Source organism: Danio rerio, chromosome 11 (assembly GCF_052040795.2).
Source record: "Danio rerio strain M-AB ecotype USA chromosome 11, GRCz13ab, whole genome shotgun sequence".
Taxonomy (NCBI): domain Eukaryota; kingdom Metazoa; phylum Chordata; class Actinopteri; order Cypriniformes; family Danionidae; genus Danio; species Danio rerio.
Window position 1 is genome coordinate 1,569,660 of NC_141031.1, and position 22,217 is coordinate 1,591,876.

The 22,217-nt window shown below is 38.2% G+C and overlaps 3 protein-coding genes across 11 annotated transcripts in view; 2 read left to right on the plus strand and 1 right to left on the minus strand.

Annotated features, from left to right (window-relative positions):
• phactr3b (phosphatase and actin regulator 3b) overlaps positions 1–3,132 on the minus strand; it is an 89,974-nt gene extending 86,842 nt beyond the window's left edge. For 3 of the 4 annotated variants that reach the window (XM_087272389.1, XM_087272390.1, XM_087272388.1), the window contains exon 1: positions 2,935–3,101. In XM_087272389.1, the coding sequence (XP_087128515.1) occupies positions 2,935–3,028 (94 nt within the window). In that variant the 5' untranslated portion in view covers positions 3,029–3,101. 4 annotated transcript variants of the gene reach the window in all.
• Positions 3,133–7,199: 4,067 nt separating this feature from the next.
• acot8 (acyl-CoA thioesterase 8) lies at positions 7,200–11,814 on the plus strand. 3 transcript variants are annotated; one of them, XM_087272257.1, is made up of 7 exons: positions 7,200–7,356; positions 7,492–8,062; positions 8,132–9,029; positions 9,442–10,077; positions 10,158–10,315; positions 10,651–10,842; positions 11,175–11,814. In XM_087272257.1, the coding sequence occupies exons 4-7, from the start codon at positions 9,977–9,979 to the stop codon at positions 11,288–11,290; spliced, it is 567 nt and encodes a 188-aa protein (XP_087128383.1). In that variant the 5' UTR covers positions 7,200–7,356; positions 7,492–8,062; positions 8,132–9,029; positions 9,442–9,976; the 3' UTR covers positions 11,291–11,814.
• Positions 11,815–13,085: 1,271 nt separating this feature from the next.
• Positions 13,086–21,807, plus strand: srsf6b (serine and arginine rich splicing factor 6b). 4 transcript variants are annotated; one of them, XM_087272326.1, is made up of 6 exons: positions 13,086–14,150; positions 14,254–14,885; positions 16,207–16,328; positions 17,492–17,694; positions 18,188–18,259; positions 20,056–21,807. In XM_087272326.1, the coding sequence occupies exons 4-6, from the start codon at positions 17,498–17,500 to the stop codon at positions 20,453–20,455; spliced, it is 669 nt and encodes a 222-aa protein (XP_087128452.1). In that variant the 5' UTR covers positions 13,086–14,150; positions 14,254–14,885; positions 16,207–16,328; positions 17,492–17,497; the 3' UTR covers positions 20,456–21,807.
• The last annotated feature ends 410 nt before the right edge of the window (positions 21,808–22,217 follow it).

Below are 22,217 nucleotides of genomic sequence, written 5' to 3' on the forward strand. Positions count from 1 at the left end.
CATTCATTCATTCATTCATTCATTTTCCTTGAGCTTACTCCCTTACTTATCAGGGGTCGCCACAGTGAAATGAACTGGCAACTGTTCTGGCATTTGTTTTATGAAGCAGATGCCCTTTCAGCCGCTACCCAGTACTGGGAAGCACCCATCCACACTCACATTTACACACACACTCTTACACTAAGGCCAATTTAGTTCACCCAGTTCCCCTATAGCGCATGTGTTTGGACTGTGGGGGAAACTGGAGCACCCGACCATCGACCTTCTTTCTGTGAGGACAGTGCCAACCACTGAGCCACCAAGACGCCACTGCCAAAGTAAAAAAAAAAATGTATAACAGTTTTGGAAGTGCCCACAACACTAATATTGAGCATTTTCATAATCACGATATACTGAATTATTGAATATGGTCACTTGTCTAGTCTGGTCCATATTGTGATGTAGTTAGGAGTGTGTGTGTGAAGTCCTGAATGTCCTCCTGTACTGTATCTGCTCATCTTTGGCTGTTTCTGGAGTGCAGCTGGAGAGCGAGATGAAAGCCGCAGTGGGTGTGCAGCGGATGAAAGGATCCGTCTCTAGACTGAAACACAAGAGAAACTCGGCCACTGGCTCCACTGCCATGTCGCATTTTGTTATGAAGCATATTGGCAATATTACATAGGGTACTAATGTTAACATATGGACCAACGTGCATCCTTAAAGGGGTGGTTCACGCAAGAATTTCAATACTGTCATTATTCACTCAGCCTTTACTTGTCTTAAACCTTTATGAGTTATAAGAACAGAAAAAAAGGCATTTTGAAGAGAGCTGAAAACCGGTAACCATTGATTTCCATTTGTTCTTCATACTATGGAAGTCAATGGTTACAGGTATCCAGCATTTTTCAGAATATCTTCTTTTGTGTTCAACAGATGAATTTCAAGAGTTCACACTTATTAGATGATTGATTCTAAAGCTTGTTTGTTTGGCATGCTTCCCCGGGAGAGAGCCCTGAGCTCATAAGATCTGGGAGTTTGAGGAAGGTACACGCTTGTACTTAAAGTGTCCATATTGGTACCTCAAAAGCATATATTAGTAACTAAAAAAATTAAGAGGAACCCTTTTGTACTTTTTAGGTACTAATATGTACCCTTGAGGTATTAATATGGACCTTTTAGGTACTTTTTGAAAAGGTACCACCCTAGTGACAGCTCTCCTTTATTTCTGAGAGTGTAGTACAAGTCTCCAGTACAGTAGCACAGCTCATCACTGAGAGTGTTCATCAGTTTACTATGTCAACATGTACTGAAACTGCGCCATCAGCTCCAAATCCAAGGATAAACGTCCAGCACCTGTCTGTGTCCAAACAAACAGCTTTTAACACATCTCAATCCCTGAGCCCACATCAGCCGTCAGGAGGAAGCCCTGCACACACGCTAACAGAGAATAATGCACCGTAAAAGAAATCTCACTGCCGTAATTTCCTTCCTGGAATGAACCGTCAACTATTCCAACATATGTTTTACGTAGCGGATCAGGCACATCCACACATAGGGCTCAACCTGTGCAGTGCACATGCCCTTTTTAGTCTTGGATAGAAAGTGCCCTTCCAAAATAACACCCCCCAAAATCAGGGCTTTTCTTTATTTGGACGGCTTTTGTAAACTGTTGCTCGGGTTTCGGGAAGCGAGCGGGCGGGCGGTAAAATTCGTTGGGTTCAGGGAAGGAGGAGGGCGGGTCGGCCGATTGGCCGGTCGCGCAGTCAATCATCCGGTCAGTCGGACAGCGGCCTCTGGTGGGTTCACGTGAGAACAGCGCAGGCGCGAACCGCACTCGCGAGAGGCGTCTGAGGTGCAAAAAAGTGCACAACATCGGCATCTCGCGGATTCACAAAAACAAAAACTGCAGCCGTACGTACCCGCCAGGACGTATTCCACGGTCTCCAGAAACGTCCGCGGGACTACATTTCCACAATGAGCCTGGGTTGATTTAACCTCATAACTAAACAGAATATTAGGCGATTACAGCGCATCCATAGAGTATAGACAGCGCTTCACTATGATTAATACATTTGCAACATCTTCAAACACTCTTTTTCACACTGTCATTATAGGGGATTGTGTGCAGAATGTTGAGGAAATAAATCAATTTTGGAATAAAGCTGTAACATAAACAAATGTGGAAATAGTGAAGCGCTGTGAATACTCTCCGGATGCACTGTAACTTCGAAAAGGTCCATATTTTAGGAAAACAGAACCACTTTTTCACCAAGCAGGCTACGGACCTGATAACAGAGTGAAAGTTCATCATTTACATGGATTTTAAATGAGTTTTAAACGTTCAGGCACACTAAAAAGCACATTTGTAACTTAAATGAGGAACTATTTTACTGAATTAATCACAATTAATATATATACAATGTTATTTTACTGTTCGTTATTCAACTTCTGTACCAGAATACTGTTTGACTCTGTGGAAAACCCTAAAGCACTGTTTATTTGACTTTTTTTGTTGCTTTATTGTAATTATTTTGCTTGTAATTTGTTTATTATTTGTTTATACATGATTCACAGCCATAGTCAATCACCCCAATCAATCCTAATCAATGATTTATCTCCAAATAGAGCTATCCAAGCCTTCATATATATAAACAAACTATCTCAATGTCAGATTTTTCCAATATCCTGCATCCATCAGTCATGGGGAAGCCCACAGCATCTCCTCAGCACCAGAACACACACAGACATGAAGCATGAACACACACACGCACACAGTCTCTGATGCTCTTCATCTTCTGCATCATCATAATGCATGTGCACAGACATCTTGCCAGTCATGCCATCATGTTTGCGGTTCCTCTGAAGACGCCATCAGTATCTCCACCACCCCTCCGCAGTGTATAAATTCAGATGTCGAGTCATAAATACCGCGAAAATCGGTGTTTTTCGACTCACCTGGCACGACACGAGTCTCGGTGAGGATGCTCGGGTCGCTCTGAGATCTTCCTCTCTGCACGACGCAGTCCTCTGGTCCATCTGATGCGGCCATGGAGGAGGAAACCCGCGGTGATGGAGAGAAATGCCGAGCTGCGCCCGTCAATGACTGAGAGCAGATTCAGTTTGACAGAAACAGCAGCGCTGAGGAGGAGAGCCAGAGTGCGCATGCGCGAGTTGAAGACGCGGAGACAGCTGAGGATATGACAGTCAATCCCTTTAGATTTATTCATATTTGGTATATTTTTATCAATTCTTGTTATTTATTTGCTGTTGTTAATATTTTTACAATAATAATAATAATTAATATTATTATTTATTTATTTTATTAATCAATTTATTCATTCGTTTATTATTATAATTATTATTGGTGTTGTTGTTGTTGTATTTTTTTAATTAATTTTTATTAATTAATTATTATTTCATTTATTATCGTTGTAATTATTATTATTATTGTTATTATTATTGCTATTATTTATAATTTATTTTTATTAATTAATTAATTACTTTGTTTATTGTTTGTATAATTTGTTTGTTTATTTGTTATTATTATTATCATTATTATTACTATTATTATTGTCATTATTATTATTAATATTGTTTTTATTATAATTATTTTATTTATTTGTTTGCTATTTTGTTATTTTATTTTTTAATATTATTATTATTATAATTATTATTATTATTATTATTATTATTATTATTGTTATCATTATTTATTTTCATTTTTTATTCATTTTTGTTATTTTATTGTTATTATTATTATTATTAGTATATTTTTTCATTTATTTATTTATTTATGTTATTATTATTATTATTATTATTATTATTATTATTTCTAGCCTATTTTTGTTATTTTTATTATTATTATTATTATTATTATTATTATTATTTCTAGCATATTAATATTAGTTTTATTGTTATTAATATTATTATTATTAGCCTGCTAATATTATTATTATGAAACTATTATAAAAATATTGATCCTATGCATTTATGCATTTAAATTATGCTTTAGAAATGTCAATATTTTGTCATTGCTGTGGTTTTATACAAGATCGATGTGCATTGATAATCGTCATATGTCATATAATCGTCACCTAAAAATGCTTCGCTTCACTTCACTTCTTTCACTCACTTTAGTTTTATAATAATGATAATTATTATTATAAGTATTATTATTTAATATTATTGTTCTTATTATTGATAATTATAAATATTATTATTATTATTATTATTACTATTGTTTAAGATTATTATTATTAATAATAATTATTATTATTAGTAGTATTTATGAAGATGATGATGATGATGATGACGATGATGATGAAGATGATGATGATGATGATGATGATGATGATGATGATGATGATGATGATGATGGTGATTCTACTTATTATTATTATTATTATTATTAAAGATTATAACTGGTATTTTATATTGTGCATTGTTGGTATTTAAACAATGCACAATATTTTAATGTTGTTGTTTTTTTTACCTTTTATGGTCTTATTTGTGCTAGGCGTGTGTTGATGTTAATCATATCAGTGCTATTATTTATTATTTAACAGGCATTCAGCAGCGTTAATTACAGTGGTTTCTCTGTGAACGTACAGGTACAGAATGCTTGGCCTGGGTTTCCCTCTAGCGGGCTCTTTGTGGTAGTGCAGCTACACATTTTACCAAACATTCAAATGCAACACTGATTCAGACAGTGGCGTAGCGGACGGGCCCGCAGGGCACGCACCGCGGGGGGGCCCCGCGTGATTAGGGGGCCCCACGTCGTCGCGATTTTTAATAATTGAAAATCCAGGAACCGCAATAATCAAACTCTTGGGAACAACTGTGGTCGGAACCAAAGTTTACAGGTCTGTGTTCTCTGAACTCCGCTCAGGCGGTGGACTACTTCATTCTGATTGCTTGCCGCCGAACCGCGTCATAGCCAATGAAGACGCGCCGCTGTTTCTTGCCGCCGGTTCTCGTTAAAAAATGAATGACTTCTGGCTACTTTGACGCTCTCGCCACTTTCGGTTTGTGATCGCTCCTCAGTTTGTGAAGGATTCCCCGCGTTGTCACGCCACTCCGCCTCCTTTCCCCGCTCCTCAATTTGTGACATAGATATATACACTAGATATCGCATAGGGACCCTGAGCATGCGTCTATAGCGCCGCCACATTGGTACAGTGCACCCAGGACAAATGTCATTCAACCGCACTAGTCAACACAGTGTTATTACGTGAAGATGCTGGACTTAAGCGCTGTCTACGAGTGTAGTAACGAGCAAACAAAGAAAACAAAGCACAAAGGCAGAACATTTCATAGGATTAAGTTTTTTACGTTTTTGTATGTTTTGAAATTTGTGCTTAACAGGTTATTGATAATATATCTATAGTCACTTACTGCATTCACCATAAGGCAAAGTAGCACTAACTCGCACTAAACACTCGGTTTATGCTAGGTTTGTTGAATAAATCAGCAAACAATGCAAAAGAAATATGACAAAGAGATACTGTGGTGCCAGAACTTGTATTATTGTCGGCTAGCGAACGAGTCGTTCATAACGGAGATTCATTCACAAACAAATCGCTCCCTCCGTCAGTATGAGAAGTGAAAGCAGGAGAGGAGGTGTATTTCAGCACACGATTAGATCAAATTTAACAGGGAGGGTGAATAGTACATTTCTGTACACACAAACACAAGCTTTTTGTCAGGAATGCCCGTGCGATAAGTGATCCATCAATGTAGAAAAGTGATGTCAAATAAAAATTTTCATCATTAAAAAAAATGCATACTAACATCCAGGAAAACTCCCGATCATAGACATATGTGTATTTGTGTATATCTATGTGTATATTCCACCACCCCCCCCCCCCCCCCTTCAACTGGGGGCCCCGTCGGTGATCCCTGCAGGGGGGCCTCCGCATTTTGCGCTACGCCACTGGATTCAGACAAGTAGTCTATATTCTGATATTAAACAAATGTTATAGAGTTATTATCTATTTTAAGTCTGCTCATTTCTGCTCAGAAACTTAGCTTTTATTACGTAAAACAAAACAAACAGACAAACAACAACAAAAAACAGTACTATTATTAAATATTTCACAATTAAAACAACTATGTTTGTCTCTGTGTATGTATAGCAGTCTAAATTATAAATTAATCCAATGATTGAAATATATTTTTTAGCATCATTACTTCAAATATGATCCTCCAAAAACCAATATGCAAAACTGATAATCCAAATAAAATCATATTAATATAATTGTTAAAATGGCTTTGCTGCTTATTTTTGTTTAGTTGTTGTTTTAAGGATTTAATTTTATTCAGCAAGAATGCATTAAGATAAAAAGCAGGGGGTAAAAATACTCAAAGTTATTCTCAAGTGCAGATATACTGAATGCAAATGTAGTGTCTGGCCAAAAACATACTCGAGCAAAAGTAAACCAGTCCAGCTTTACAATACACTTAATGAAATAAAAGTAACATCACTCTCTTCAGATAACACTGTACACATGCAATAAATGGGTTATTTAGTTGCATTCAGAGAGCAAAATGTGATGGTAAGAATATTGTATAGCTATTTTTCATTTATTTTTATTTAAAAACAATAGCATATAACATTTTACAGACATTTAAAGTAGATGCCAAGGGGAGGTAAGTATAAACAAAATATAAACAAAGTGTATAAATATAAACGTTAATTAAATAATTTATAATTATACACATTTTTAAAGACTTTCTTGTTTAAAGGCTCTGATACTGGTAATATGTAAGCATAATTCAATTAACAAAACCATAAAATTAGGTTTCCTATTAGTGAATTTGCTATTATGAATGTAAAATTTGGTAAACAGAACAATCAAATTAATTAAATAAATATAATTGTCTTGGTTAGGATAGACAGTAAAACAAAAGAGTACGTTTTCCCATAACATAACAACGATAAAGCTATTTTCTAGCTGCCTGCTCACCAGTAAAGGTCCTCAAGTGCGCTGAGTCCTTTGTTCGAGTCAGTGAATCAAGATTCCATTGATTTGATGACTCAAAATGATTATTTATCCCATTATGAATCTAATACTTGTCCTTGTCCAACATCAATCTAACACAAACTTACAATATTTACCAACGGATATTTTACTACAACAAATAAATCATGTAACAGTCCACCAATGGAGTACTTCCGCGAACATCATAAATGAATCATTGGGAATCGATTCGAAAGATTCGCCTTTAGCACAGTACAGTAAACATGGCTGAACGCGGTAGTGAATCTCCGGTTGGTAGTGAAGTAAACCGTGTGTCTAAATCAAGTGAACCTGACCTCAGAAGTGTCCTGGTTACAAGTGTGTTAAATTTAGAGAAGCTCGACACCGACCTGTACAGGTAAACAAATTACTTTTTTATAATACGTACACGTGTTTGCTAGATTTGCTGTCTATATAACTGTACTGAGTCATTAACATATTTTTTGCATGTACATTATATTAAACTAACTAAAAGCGTGTGTTTTGTCTGCAGAGGGACACACCACTGGGTCCCCCGCACTAAGCGGCTCTTCGGGGGCCAGATTGTGGGACAGGCTCTCGTAGCTGCAGCCAACTCCGTTGCTGAACACCTCTATGCTCATTCACTGCACTGCTACTTTGTCAGAGCAGGTGATGTTGTGTTTATTTCTAAGACACCTAAGGCATTTTGAGGTAAAGTTGCTTTTATAAGGTGGCGCAGTAGGTTGTGCTGTCCCCTCACAGCAAGAAGGTCGCTGGTTCGAGCCTCGGCTGGGACAGTTGGTGTTTCTGTGTGGAGTTTGCATGTTCTCCGTGCATTCGCGTGGGTTTCCTCCGGGTTCTCCGGTTTCCCCAGTCCAAAGACATGCGGTACATGTGAATTGGGCCGGCAGTGTTCTTGCTGTGGGGCTAAAGGCTGATTTATGCTTCTGCGTCAAGCCCACTCGTATGCTATGGCGCAGCCTACGTGTTGACGCATAGCCCTACGCCGTGGCCGTTGGCGTGGCTGACGCGCACCTCTCAAAAAATGTAACTACACATCGCAACAACGCGTAGCGCAAGCTCTGTTATTAGTCGGCTTGGAAGCGCTGACGAGTCATGGTGGGACCGAGAGCCGCGCAAGCCCGATGGAGCGATTACTTACAAGTGTGGAGTCCCGTAAGGGAGCTGCGGATGGAAAGTTTTGTTTTGCGTTTACCTCATGATTAAAGTTGTTGTACATCCCCTGGTTCCTGCCTCAAAATGAGCGAGTTTGAGCCACTTGTACATTAAGGTAGCATTCAGAAAAAACAAAACACCAGTGAAGAAACTCGACATAACATAATCACCTCACTGCCATCTAGCGATTTGGAAGTGTTCTTGCAGAACAACAGAAAAAACGCGCAGAAGTATAACGCCGAATTCACACGGGCTTCAGCGTCAACGCTTGACTGAAGGCGTGTCTGAAGTTGGGGCTGAAACGATCGTCATAGAAGCGTCAGCCAATGAAATTCAGTCAGCAATAGGCCACTGGCTGCGTCCGAAACCGCATACTTCCATACAATATAGTACGCTAAAATCAGTATGCGAGCCGAGTAGTATGTCCGAATTCATAGAATCCGAAAATCAGTATGCGAGAAGTACCCGGATGACTTACTACTTCCGGCGAGATTCTAGAGTACGCATCCCATGCATGCTGCGCTATCCCATGATGCCCCGCGAGCGAATTCATGAATGGGAGTAAAGCTGCGCAATTGACGCAGGCAGGTCACGTGACCATGACAAAATGGCGGATGTAGTGCGTCCGAATTCCATTCATACTTTTCACGTTCATACTGTATAGAACGTACTTTTCTAACGGCCGAGTAGTACGTTTAAATTCAAATGCAGTACCTACTGAGTAGTAGGCGGTTTCGGACGCAGCCACTGTCTAGCTGGTGTATTTGCATACAGCGATGTGATTGGCTGACGCTTCCGTCGGCGCTTGAAAAGTTGAGCTAGTCCCAACTTCTGCAGCGAGCAACGCCTCTTGAGCGGCGCTGACGGATCCACAAAAGACTGTCGTTATTTATAGTAACTTCCCTGCAGAAAAATCCAGCTTAAACCAGCCTAGGCTGGTTGGCTGGTTTTAGCTGGTTGACCAGCCTGGTTTTAGAGGGGTTTTGGCCATTTCCAGGCTGGTTTCCAGCCATTTCCAGCCTGGTCTTAGCTGGTCAGGCTGGAAACTGACCAGCTAAATCCAGCTAAAACCAGCTTGACCAGCCTGGTTTAAGCTGGACATAGCTGGTTTTGGCTGGACTCCCAGCCTGGCTAGGCTGGTCAAGCTGGTTTTAGCTGGTCATCTCCCAGCCTGACCAGCTAAGACCAGGCTGGAAATGGCTGGAAACCAGCCTGGAAGTGGCCAAAAACCCTCTAAAACCAGCCTGGTCAACCAGCTAAAACCAGCCAACCAGCCTAGGCTGGTTTAAGCTGGTTTTTTCAGTAGGGTTATAAATCATATGATTGGAAGATCATGATTAGCTAATGCGAGACCGGCTGTGATAAATCCTAAGCACATGATCCTCTCAAAATTAGTTTATAAATAAACTTCCTTTAGGTTACTAGGCAGGTTAGGGTAATTAGGCAAGTTATTGTATAACAGTGGTTTGTTCTGGAGACAATCCAAAACTAATATTGCTTAAGGGGTTAATAATATTGACCTTAAAAAGGCTTTAAAACAGCTAAAAACTGCTTTTATTCTAGCCCAAATAAAACAAATAAGCCTTTCACCAGAAGAACAGATATTATAAGAAATACTGTGAGAAATTCCTGAATCTGCTCAACATCATTTGAGGAAATATTTTTAAAAATTCACACAAGAGCGAATAATTTTGACTTCACCTGTATATTTTCCAGGGGACCCGAAGGTGCCGGTGCTGTACCAGGTGGAGAGGACGCGCGACGGCCGCAGTTTCTGTGTGCGATCTGTGAAGGCCATCCAGCACGGTCAGCCCATTCTCATCCTCCAGGCATCGTTTCACATGCAGCAGCCCAGTCCTCTGGAGCACCAGTTCAGCATGCCCAGCGTCCCTCCGCCAGACACTCTGCTGACCGTGGAGGAGCTCATACAGCGCTTCCTCAGGTCACCCTCAGGATTAAAAACTGACTGATTATTAAACCACTGCATGTCACACTCATCCTTGTGTTTGGTTTGTTTTACAGTAAACCGGATCTGGCAGACAACACTCGGCAGGGTCTGAATAAAATACGAGCTGATGAAGTTCCGATAGAGATCAAGCCAGTCAATCCACCGGATTTCTTCAGACGTGTTGCTATGGAGGCAAAAACACTGATCTGGGTGCGAGCCAGAGGATATATAGGTAAAACATGCACCATTTTATTCATTAATTTTCCTTCAGCTTAGTCTCTATTTCATAGGTCGCCACAGCGGAATGAACCGCCAACTTATGCAGCATATGTTTCAAGCAGCGGATGCCCTCCCAGTACTAGGAAACACCCATACACACTCATTCACACACACACACTCATACACTACTGCCAATTTACTTCATCAATCTCCCTATAGCGCATGTGTTTGGACTGTTGGGGAAACCGGACGCCCACGCCAACACGGGGAGAACATGCAAACTCCACACAGAAATGCCAACTGACCCAGTCGAGGTTCGAACCAGCGACCTTCTTGCTTTTGTTGTAGGACCTGGCGATATGAAACTGCACCGCTGTGTGGCAGCGTATGTGTCCGACTACGCTTTCCTGGGGACGGCGCTGTTACCGTACCCAAACTACAGGTCGCAGTTCTCAGCCTCTCTGGATCACGCCATGTGGTTTCACAGCACGTTCAGAGCAGACGAGTGGATGCTGTACGAGTGTGAAAGCCCCTGGTCAGGTCAGCAGACGCTTCTCTGCATTATTGCTCATTTCTGGACTAGGCATGGGTTGATATAAGATTTTAACGGTAGGATAAACCTGGATAAATATATGACAGTATTGCGATTACTGCTTTAAAATATATTCTTTTTAAATGTCTGGGTAAACAACAACAACAGTTTTTTTTCCCAAAATATGCAATAAAAAAAAGATCTGTTACCAAAAATCATTCCATTTGCTGAAACACAAAGGACGTTGTGGCCAAATTAAGACTCAAAATCACCACAGAGTGGATAAAAAAAACAAACAGTACACAAGGGTTAATCTGCAAGTGTCTGTATTTGTTTTCAGGAGGCAGCAGAGGCTTCGTCCAGGGCCGCTTGTGGAGACAGGATGGAGTTCTGGCAGCTTCCTGCGCACAAGAGGGAGTGATACGAGTCAAGGAGGTGTCGCAGAGTAAATTATAGAGGAATACTAATATACATCTACTATACCCTGAGATGCCTTACAATAGGTGCCAGACTGACTAGTTAATGCTAATTAATGTATACATTACTAATATGAACAAACAATGAACAATATGCAATATTTATCACAGTGTTTGTTAACCTTTGATCATGAAAATACAGCTATTTATTATTAGTTCCTGTTAGCTCTTAATGCATTAACTAATGTTAAGAAGCACAGCTGTGGATCCTAATAATGCATTAGTAGATGTTGAACTGTGATTAATAAATGCTGTATGGGTATTGTTCATTCTTAGTTTATGTTGGTAAATACATATAAATACAAATTAAGTATTTAATATAATTATGTTTGCTGGTGCTGTAATGGTGCTTTAATTGCAGTTGAAGTTCTGTCCAACAAAAAAACTTGACTGTAATATTGCAAATTGTATAAGTGGTCCACTTTATAAGCAGGCACTTTATTTATAATTTATTAAGTAACACTGGAATCTGTGGATGTGTTAAACAAGACTAAAAAACTCTGACATTGTGTTGTTTTGTTTTTCTGATATATATATATATATATATATATATATATATATATATATATATATATATATATATATATATATATATATATATATATATATATATATATATATATATATTTAATTTTTTTATTTTATATAAAATATAAAATATATTATAAATATATATATATATATATATATATATATATATATATATATATATATATATATATATATTTATAATATATTTTATATATATTACATACATACATACATATATATATATATACATATATATATATATATATATATATATATATATATATATATATATATATATATATATATATATATATATATATATATTTGCAGAAGTTTTTGTTATATCTAAAGAAACCTACAAGTAAAATTAATATTATTATCTTTAAGTCAAATAACTTCATGTTTAATTCAATTTCTTGGTAATTATTTGTCAAAATTATTAGCATTTTAAATTCTACTGCAGACTTTCTCTAGCTTGGAAAAAAATATATAATAGTTTAATGTGATAATTAAAAATATATATTACACAAAAAAAAGGCATTTTAAGAAACTGTACACTTGTGGTGTAAATAAAAAATAAGCACATATGCGGATAATAATAATAAGCATTATTTATTTAATATAGAATAACTATGAACAATATGATTCTCAATGATGAAAAAAATAACAGAGAAAGAAAAAGAGCGAGACAGAAAAATTAACAAACAAAACATGGGAATATTAAACAATATACATTTAATAAAGCACAAATGAGGTTTACAAGTCATCAAAACCAAGGAAAGGATTGCAAACACGTCCTTTTTATGCTTGACAATTGGATAAATTAAGAGTTTTGCTCTGAATGTTGAATATGTAGATATAAAAATTGAATATTTGATGTTGAGTGTTAAAAATTTGGCAACAAAACCAAATTCACCACATAGAACTGGTGCTCATACTCAACAAAGTCCAACGTATACATCCTTTTTTTATTAAGTACAATGCAAAAAGATGTTAGCAATAGTAAAACACAAACAAGAGAAATAAAAGATAAAAACAAAGAAATTCAAAAGTGTATAAACACTCGCTAATTGCACATTTCACATATTTTACGTCTTTTGTAACAGGGTTAGACATAAAAGAATTAGTCTCAAAGAAATGCTTCATTTCAGTAAACAAAATATATGTTTTAAAAAGGATTGTGGTGTGTACGTTTATATTTGTGTATCCAACAGTACGTCCTTTTAGTGTTTAGTATCGCAGGAAGTGACGTAGCCTAGGCGCTTGCTTGGTGGCCATTCCGAAGAGCGTTTAATACACAAGGGTTTTGTTTTTGCGTTTGTTTATTTGATATTGACCGAGGATAAGCATGCCGCGGGTGTACATCGGCAAGCTGAGCTATCATGTGCGGGAGAAGGACATCCAGAGGTTTTTCGGCGGCTACGGGAAACTCATGGAGATCGATCTTAAAAACGGGTGAGTTTGAGGGTGGACAGGAACGCGCGGTGCGGCCTCGACGCAAACCCCAACTTCACTAATTAACGTTACATATATACGTTAATTGATGTCCTATGTAGATTATTTGGGGAATGTTTAATGTTTATACAACGATAGTGGTTTAAATGCTTAATGTTGTGTTTTAACGATTGCAAGTTTATATTAATTTCCTTCGAGCTTAGGCTTTTACCGCGTGCTCAAAATGGCGGATTGTTTGTGTACAACTTCGTTTATCCTGAAAGTAGTAAGACTTTTGAACTGGTCACAGATTCTGATGCTGAATACGCTTGGTTGATTAATAGTTAACTTAATCAGCTGATGTTATTAACGTGATGTAAGTTAGTAAACTGGTCGTTGAAGGTGCTGACGTGACGTTTTTTTACGCGCCGTTGTTTACTTGGCGCTCGCGTTATTAATGCACCACTTTAGTATTATTAGATGTTTACAAATGCACCTGAAGAAGAATAACACATGATTCGATCAACTGAAGCACTACTTCTGTATGCGTATTATGGGGCTCCGTGCACAGTTGCTCTATGCAAGAAATAGCCGGATGCTACATTGTGTTGGCCTTAACATCACTTGAATGCACACCTGAAAATGTATAATTTACTCGCCCTTCACCTGTCTTGTTCCGTACTGGCTTGACTCAATATATTCTGTTGAGCACAAAAGAGTATATTTTTAAAAAGCAGGAACTGGTTAAAATTGCCTGCTGAAAAATCCAGCTTAAACCACCTAGGCTGGATTTATCTGATTGACCAGCCTGGTTTTAGAGGGATTTTGGCCATTTCCAGTCTGGTTTCCAGTCATTTCCATCCTGGTCTTAGCTGGTCAGGCTGGAAAATGACCAGCTAAAACCAGCTTGACCAGCCTGGTTTAAGCTGGAAATAGCTGGTTTCGTCTGGACTCTCATCCTGGCTTGGCTGGATTTAGCTGGTCATTTTCCGATTACGAAAATTACGATTGCAATATATATGTCCATGCCTAATATCTGATGGCCAGAAAGTGATTTATTTTTTTTATAAATAGTTACAATTTTGATATTTGTGATGCAGCAAGCCCAGAGATTGTTGTGTACACTATGACTTTATATATAATTAACTTTAATGTGTGATATGAATAAAGGCCCGTGCACACAGAGACGTTTTTTGCTCGCGTTTTCCGTCGACGTTTAACGCCTCGCGACTAAATAGCAAGCGTCAATGTGATCGTGCACACCAACGCGCAAAAGTGTCATTTTGATAAAAAACCCACCTAATGCTCGGTTTTTTGTTTTGACGCGCCGCGTCAAAATCTTCTCCACCAATCAGATCGGCACTTTTGCTCACGTGCACAGAGCTGCTGAAGTTACAGTAAACAGCACCTGGAGGCGCTCAAGAGTTCTGATTTGAAATGTTTCAGGTATGGGTTTGTGGAGTTTGAGGACACCCGTGACGCAGATGATGCCGTGTATGAGCTGAACGGTAAAGAGCTGTGCGGGGAGCGTGTGATCGTGGAGCACGCCAGAGGACCGCGCCGGGACCGAGATGGATATGGTGGGGGTTATGGGGGCTTCGGGGGCCGCAGTAAGTTCAGTCTCATTGATCTCTACTGTAAAACTCTGCTCTCCTCCTTTTTTCCTCAGGTTCAAGGAAAAAAAGAGGAAGTGAATAACTGTTTCCTTAATTTACAGAAGCGCCTGCGTCCAGTGACTAACCGAATTTCTCTGTTAAAGTGTGCAGTGCCTGTCTTCTGGATGGACGCCGTTTAGGATCTAATGTATTTAATTGCCGACGGTCCTACAATGTGACCTTTTGTAAAATGGGGATTTCCTCCAAAATTGCTTTTGTAGTGTTGGCCCAATTTAAACGCCAAGGGTCATGAAAATGTGCAGTGTAATCTGAGTAAACATCAGGGAGAGTGACTAACTAAAGATGTTTACATGTCAGACGGCGGGCTGTTTACTCACTTTCTATTAGTCCAGCTCTAAATCTATTCCTACCAATGGATTGAGCAATTGATCTATATTTGATTCCTACAGCCTCGCTGGCATGTAAACAGTATGACGTGTGACGATGCGATATTGTGTTTACATCTGAATTCAACATTAACAGAAGTCCTTGATGTTTCAATTTAAAAGAGTCCGGTGCGGGCTGAGTCCGAGTCCATTGAGGCTAAGATGACTGCCTGTCCCGTTTGGCCTTGGCTTTCACCTTACAATGTGTGTGTGACCTTTGCCCTTTGACCCTTGGCTGACCTAACCGGAAGCCATGATGACAGCTGCCTTTTGCCAATAGACCAGGGTGATGGTGAGGAAACCCATTGGTTTTTATGTTGAACGAAATATTGGTCAGGTTAAACTTTATGTAGCCACCCGCTAGTTTTTCTTTTTTTTTCTTTTCTTGTATTAAAAAGAGCAATGGGCTTCCCTTGCTATGTCTTGTGCTGTCGCTGTTCTGTCACTAGACAGATAACATGTCAGCATCCGATGTAAGTTGTCCTGGTTATTTATTTCTAAGTGATTTATAAAACATTTTTGTTATTTTCATGTGCACTCGTCTGTAAATTTGGGGCTCACGTTAAACCTGTGCCGCCTCTTGTGTCGCTGGAGCGGTTATTATATTGCTGTCGGGTGAAGACCAGCAATGCCTGGACCCTTTCAGAGCGACCGATTGAACGGCAAATGTCAGGATTTCTTTTGTTTTTAATACTCCACAGTAATTGTTCCCTACAGAACTATCCTGGTCTTATTTGGGTGTGATTTATATTCGATGGGGTGGGCTAGGCAGACTTCATTTTCTCATGCCTGAACTTGGTGCTTTATGATGTCTGAAGAGGTGGCCTTGTGTGCGCCCTTTGGATAGTGCTTAATTCTGTGCTAATTGATCTTTTGGCTTTTGTCTGAAGGCAATAGTGGTTATAGCAGCAGGAGCCGAAGCGGAAGAGACAAATATGGCCCTCCGGTTCGCACAGAGTACCGGCTGATCGTGGAGAACCTGTCCAGTCGCTGCAGCTGGCAGGACCTTAAGGTAAGGCTTTCTTTTGAAGTAAATGTTTAATCATTTTCTCTTAGTTGAAGGCATAGTTAGGCGGCTCACCATTTACAGTTTGAGTTTCTTTAATCTATTCTAACAGAAAAGAAGATATTTTTTTGCATTACATACAGTAACTAGATTATTAAAGTTCGTCGAGACAAACTTTGAGGCTGGCTTGACAAAGCCTGTTCGTAATAGTTTATTTAGTTTAAAACAGTTTGAAGATAGATAGATAGATAGATAGATAGATAGATAGATAGATAGATAGATAGATAGATAGATAGATAGATAGATAGATAGATAGATAGATAGATAGATAGATAGATAGATAAAAAAAGTTTGAAAAAGTACAGACAGATAAATAGATTCAATGTTAAGTCAATGACTGTCACTTGCAATGGAAGTCTATGGGACGGTTGCTAGGGTGTAGTATCTGGTTGTTAGGGTGTGGCTAGAAAGTTAAAAGGCCACCAGTGATTGGCTGCTGGCTAGACTGAGTTAAATGAGCTCAGCCATTAGTCTGTAGGACCGTCTGATGCAGAGTTCTAAGCTCACAAAGTTCGATCCAATGTTAAGTCAATGACAGTCTTTTGAATGGAAGTCTATGGGACAGTTTCTAGGGTCCAAATGTGGTTGCTAGGGCGTGGCCAGAAAGTTAAAAGCTCATCAGTTATTGGCAGTTTGGTAGTCGGAGTTAAATGAGCCCAGCTAGAAGTTTGTGTGACAGTCTGACGCAGAGTTATGAGGTCACAAAGTTTGCTCCAGTGTTAAGTCTATGGGATTTTTCTGACGATCCCGGGACGTTTTTTGGACAACCAAAAGTCTGATCAGTCAGAAAAGATATAGCAGAGTCAGACCAGTTTTGTGGTCATAGCTTGAACGCTCTAGGAGGAGATAGAATTGCAAATTTAGTCTCAGAAGAATAATAATAAATAAATAAAAATATTAAGTTTAGAAAGGATAACAGTAGGTTGTCTTTGACAAGCCAGCCGAATTAAATACAATTCTGTAGCTTCTGGTCAACTATAAATCAGGCTTAACCTTGCATATCCTGCGACGTGACTATTGCAGATGTGCACGTAGTGGTATCGATGCTGAAACTGTATATTGTGCAGCACTAGATTGCATCAGTGATTTAATGGATTTTTTGACTACAGGATTTCATGCGTCAAGCTGGAGAGGTGACCTATGCTGACGCGCACAAGGAACGGACCAATGAGGGCGTGATTGAGTTTCGCTCCCACTCTGATATGAGGAGAGCTTTGGACAAGCTGGACGGCACAGATATCAACGGCAGAAAAATCCGTCTGGTAGAGGACAAACCTCGCCGACGCCGCTCGTACTCTGCGAGCAGGTCAAGGTCAGACTCAGGGGGGTCGTAAATTTCTCTCGTGTTTTATCAACTTTTAATACTTTAAGACCCTTAAAGTATGAAAGTCCTAAATACTGTACAAGGTGTTAAATTTATTTTAAAAAATTTATGCAGTGTATAGTTATATGCTAAAGTTTGCCTGAATCTAATCTGAATATTGTGATGCTGTGCAGTTTCTATGCTGTTCTATAAGCGCCCCCTGCTGGATAAGCACTTATTTAGTAAATCAATGTTTTAGTTAAGGATTCGTTTTTTTTTTTTATATAATTAGCATTTTAAATATACTGTAAGTATAAATAGCATAAGTATAATAGTGCAATGTTACCCGTTGAAACCTAAAGTGGCGATGAGGTCTTAATGTAAAAAGGGTCTTGTTGAACTTCACTGTCTGATTTCTGTTATGTATCTTGCTTTAGATCTGACATATGTGTTTTTAATCTTCATTGGTTTGATCTGATGATTTGTATGTTGTGGTTTGCAGGTCTCGTAGCAGACGCCGCTCTCGCAGCAGGAGCCGCAGGAGTTCACGAAGCCAATCCCGCTCCAGATCTCGGTAGGAAGACCCGTATTTTTATGCAGTGTTCCTTTTAGACAGGGATGGGCAAACTTGGTCCTGGAGAGCTGGGTGTCCTGCAGAGTTTAGCTCCAACCCTAATCAAACATACCTGCCTATACACTGTAAAAAATAAATAATTAAATAAATAAAGTGATAAAAATGTCAAGACAACAAATATTTGTATGTTGCGTCAACTTATTTTAAGTTGAGTTATACAAATTTTGTTGTGATATTTTTAGTCAGTTTTATTGACGAATGTTGAAATGACTAAAAACAAAAAAAGATAAAGCAAGATTTTTTTTACCGTGTAGATTTCTAGTGATCTTGAAGACACTGATTTAGAGATCTGCGTGGGACCAAACTTATAGTCTTGCTCCTGCCAGGTGTTATTCCGCACCCGACTGCTCCCGCTGTATATTCAGCCTTTGTTCACCCGCTGCCTGATCTGTTTTCTACCTGACCTGACTGTTCTCGCTAAATTTAGATCTGGTTTCCAAAATCTCACTTTAAAATTGGGCACTACCAAAACAGAGAGACGGATAACGGGTATAAGTGTTGGTTGTGTTTGGATAGTAGGCTAAATGCCAGTTTTGTTTACCCCTTTGTGATGAGACATGAGTGCCATGTTTGTGGCTGGTAAGGCACTGACTCTTTCAAAGTCACCCTAACTACCGATTGTGTTTCATATTTCATATTAGCAACACACATAGGAGGTGCAAATTGGGACAAGGCAGAATGTAAAATGTACAGCGATTTTAAATATGCCTCCCAAAAAAAACACCCAGCTGGATGTTACAGAGGCCAGACATCCTATAACAGGCGACACACAGTACCACGGCAGATGCACGCACTCTTTCAGGAACATTATATTGTTAGACTATCCGCTCCGGTTCAAATTACACTGCAGTTACCGAGCACTATCGCATTTTATTCTGAAATTTATTGCCGCGCCACAAAAAAATCTGCTCGGGTCCCGAGAACCTCAACACTGATTAGCATGTTCAGGTGTGTTTGATTAGTGCTGGAACAAAACCCTGTTGGGTAGAGTTTGCCCGTCCCTGCTCTGTTAAACTGTTAAACCTTTTAAAACTGCATTTTTGACCTGCATTTCAGGCAGAATGTTTTCTTATATAGTTTAATACATGAACATCCAACTGAAAAAAATCTTCTTTTATTTATTTTTATAGTGTCCTTGTTAAAAACGTGGCTAATTTTTAAGTTTGGTACTAGAGATAGAAAAAAAGAGGAAATGTTTGTTTGTTTGTTTGTTTGTTTTGTTTATTTATTGATTTCCAACAAATCTAACACAATATGCATAAAACATACACCTAAATAAAGGTCTGAGCCTGTATAACATGCTTGGTCCGTCACAAATTACCGTGATTTTAGCTTGGCCCAAAGCAAAACTATCCTATATAGTAAACCATACTTTGTAATGTAATTATTATTTTTAATCAGAATAAAATTGTATTTAACTAAAATCAAGATTATTTAAAGTTCGAACAAAAGTTAAAATATACTTTGAGGAAAAATGCAGTTTTTTAACTAATAAAGTTGTTATTATTATTATTGTTGTTATTATTATTATTATTATTATTGTTGTTGTTGTTATTATTATTATTATTATTGTTGTTGTTGTTGTTATTATTATAATTGTTGTTGTTGTTGTTATTATTGTTGTTGTCATTGTTATTAGTATATTGTTGTTATTATTATTATTATTATTATTTAAGTTGTTCAATGAATACTTTCTTCAGTCTAGCCTTTTTTTTTTTTTTTTTTGTCTTTTACAGCTCAAGGTCTCGCAGCAAGCACTCCCGATCCAGATCCGGTCGCAAATACCGCTCCAGGTCCAGATCTAGTAGAAAGTCTCACTCCAAATCTCACTCCAAGAAGTCAAAGTCTCGTTCTCGCTCGCGTACAGAGAAGTCCCGCTCTCGCTCCAGGAGTCGCTCCAAAGCAAAGTCCGAGAGGGATTCAAGAAGCCGCTCCAGGGAGAAATCAACCAGCAGGAAATCCCGAAGCAGATCCGCTTCTCCAAGAGAGAATGGAGACGGCGAGAGGGTGAAATCCACCTCCCGATCGCCGTCCCCAAAAGAAAACCGCCATCAGTCAGAATCGCCCCGCAAGCGTTCTGCGTCTCGCTCCCGGTCCAAATCTCGTTCCCGTTCTAGATCTGCTTCTCAAGACTAATGCCAGCTTACAGAAGGAATATCGGTAACACTCAACACGATAACGTTACATTAGTGTTCGTTGATGCATTTACTAATATGAACAAATAAATAACAATACATTTATTACAGGATTTGTTCATGTTAACTAATGAAAATGCAGCTCATGTTAACTCGCACTGCTTCAGCTAATGTTAACAAGCATGAATGTGCATTAGTAGATGTTGAACTATCAATAATCAATGCTGTGCAAGTATTGTTCATGTTAGTAAATGCATTAATGAAAACTTATTATAAAGTGTGAGTGAGTATATAAAGCACACACTGTAAAAAGATCTGTTAATGGAGCGTTTCTGTATTTTGTGGTTTACTTATGGTATATTTATGGTTGTGAGTTGCATTATGGGATGTTGATCTCTGCTCTGAGTTTTGATGTCAAAAATTCAACTCTACATTTTAACAAAGTGACTTTTAGTGACATTTTAGTGGCTATAATGTATTAAAAAGAGAATATATAGAGAAATAAGTCTGTGAAATAGCAGTAAATGTACTGTCTGTTTATTACAAGGTGTTTGTAGCATAATATACAACACCGACACGGACAATATAGCACTGCAGACTATTAAAAATGACAATAAGTCACTTTTTTTTTGCAACTTTAAGGTTCAAAATTGTCAGAAAAAATCTAAATCTTCCATAATGCAACTCAAAAGCATAAATAATTAAACCTGAAACACGAAATATGAAACACTGCGCATTTATAGACATTATTTACAGTGTAGTTCAGTGTTAAATGAATCATTCGCAGCCTATGAACATTCATTCAGTGCTTAAGAAGGCTGCAGCCAGGTGTAGTATTGATAAATGTGCTGTTTTCAACATCGCATGAAAACTTAAACCGCATACAGAGAGGTTTTTGTCCAATGTGAGGCTCATCGAATCAGAATTTTGATATTAGTTGTAACTCTTGTGCTGTTGGTTGTGTTTGATTTGCTCCAGTTTGAGATGACTTTAAAAGGCTCTTTTCTTTTCTTTTTAGCTTTAGTTTTAGGATTCAGAACTTAATTCAGTAGAATCATACTAGATTTGCAGCATTTTGGTTGTTTTGTTTGTGGTGTAGTCAACAAGATATGACAGAAGGGAAGTTGACTGCTGCTTTTGTATAGTAATTCATTCCTCTGTCTTGCTGATTATAATTTTTCAACATTGTTTATGTAAGTGCTTTTGCTCCTCTTGATTTCTTGTTTTTGTGTACAGTTTAATGCTTTAATTATTCACTCGCAGAGTCATTTCTGTCATGGAACTCATTTCAAATGGGTTTATGAAACATTTTTCACTGTGTTTTAGTTGAATAAACATTTAATTGGTTTTTCACTGTTGCTGTTTTTTTTTTTCTTTTAAACATTTTTCAGAAATGAGGTGGACATGGACTATAATTATTTGTCTCTACACGGCATTTCTATTCATTTAATAGCATATTTATCACTTTTAAATACTTCTGCGCAGATCACAGTTTGACCTGTTTAAACAGTTATTTATATGAGTGTTTGTAAATGTTATGCAAACTTCCCTTTTATACGAGGTTTACACAGAGTTGTGTCAGCAGTGTGTGATTAAATCCAGATTCTAATGGTAAACAACATGTATTAAATCTTTTAATCAGACTTGATGAAAACAGTGTGCAGAAACACTTTAATTGACATTCTCCCTTTGTATGTGTCATCAAAAGGGGAGAGCCCCGCCCACTAGTGACTATCCCTCCCTCATTAGCATAAACAGCAGCT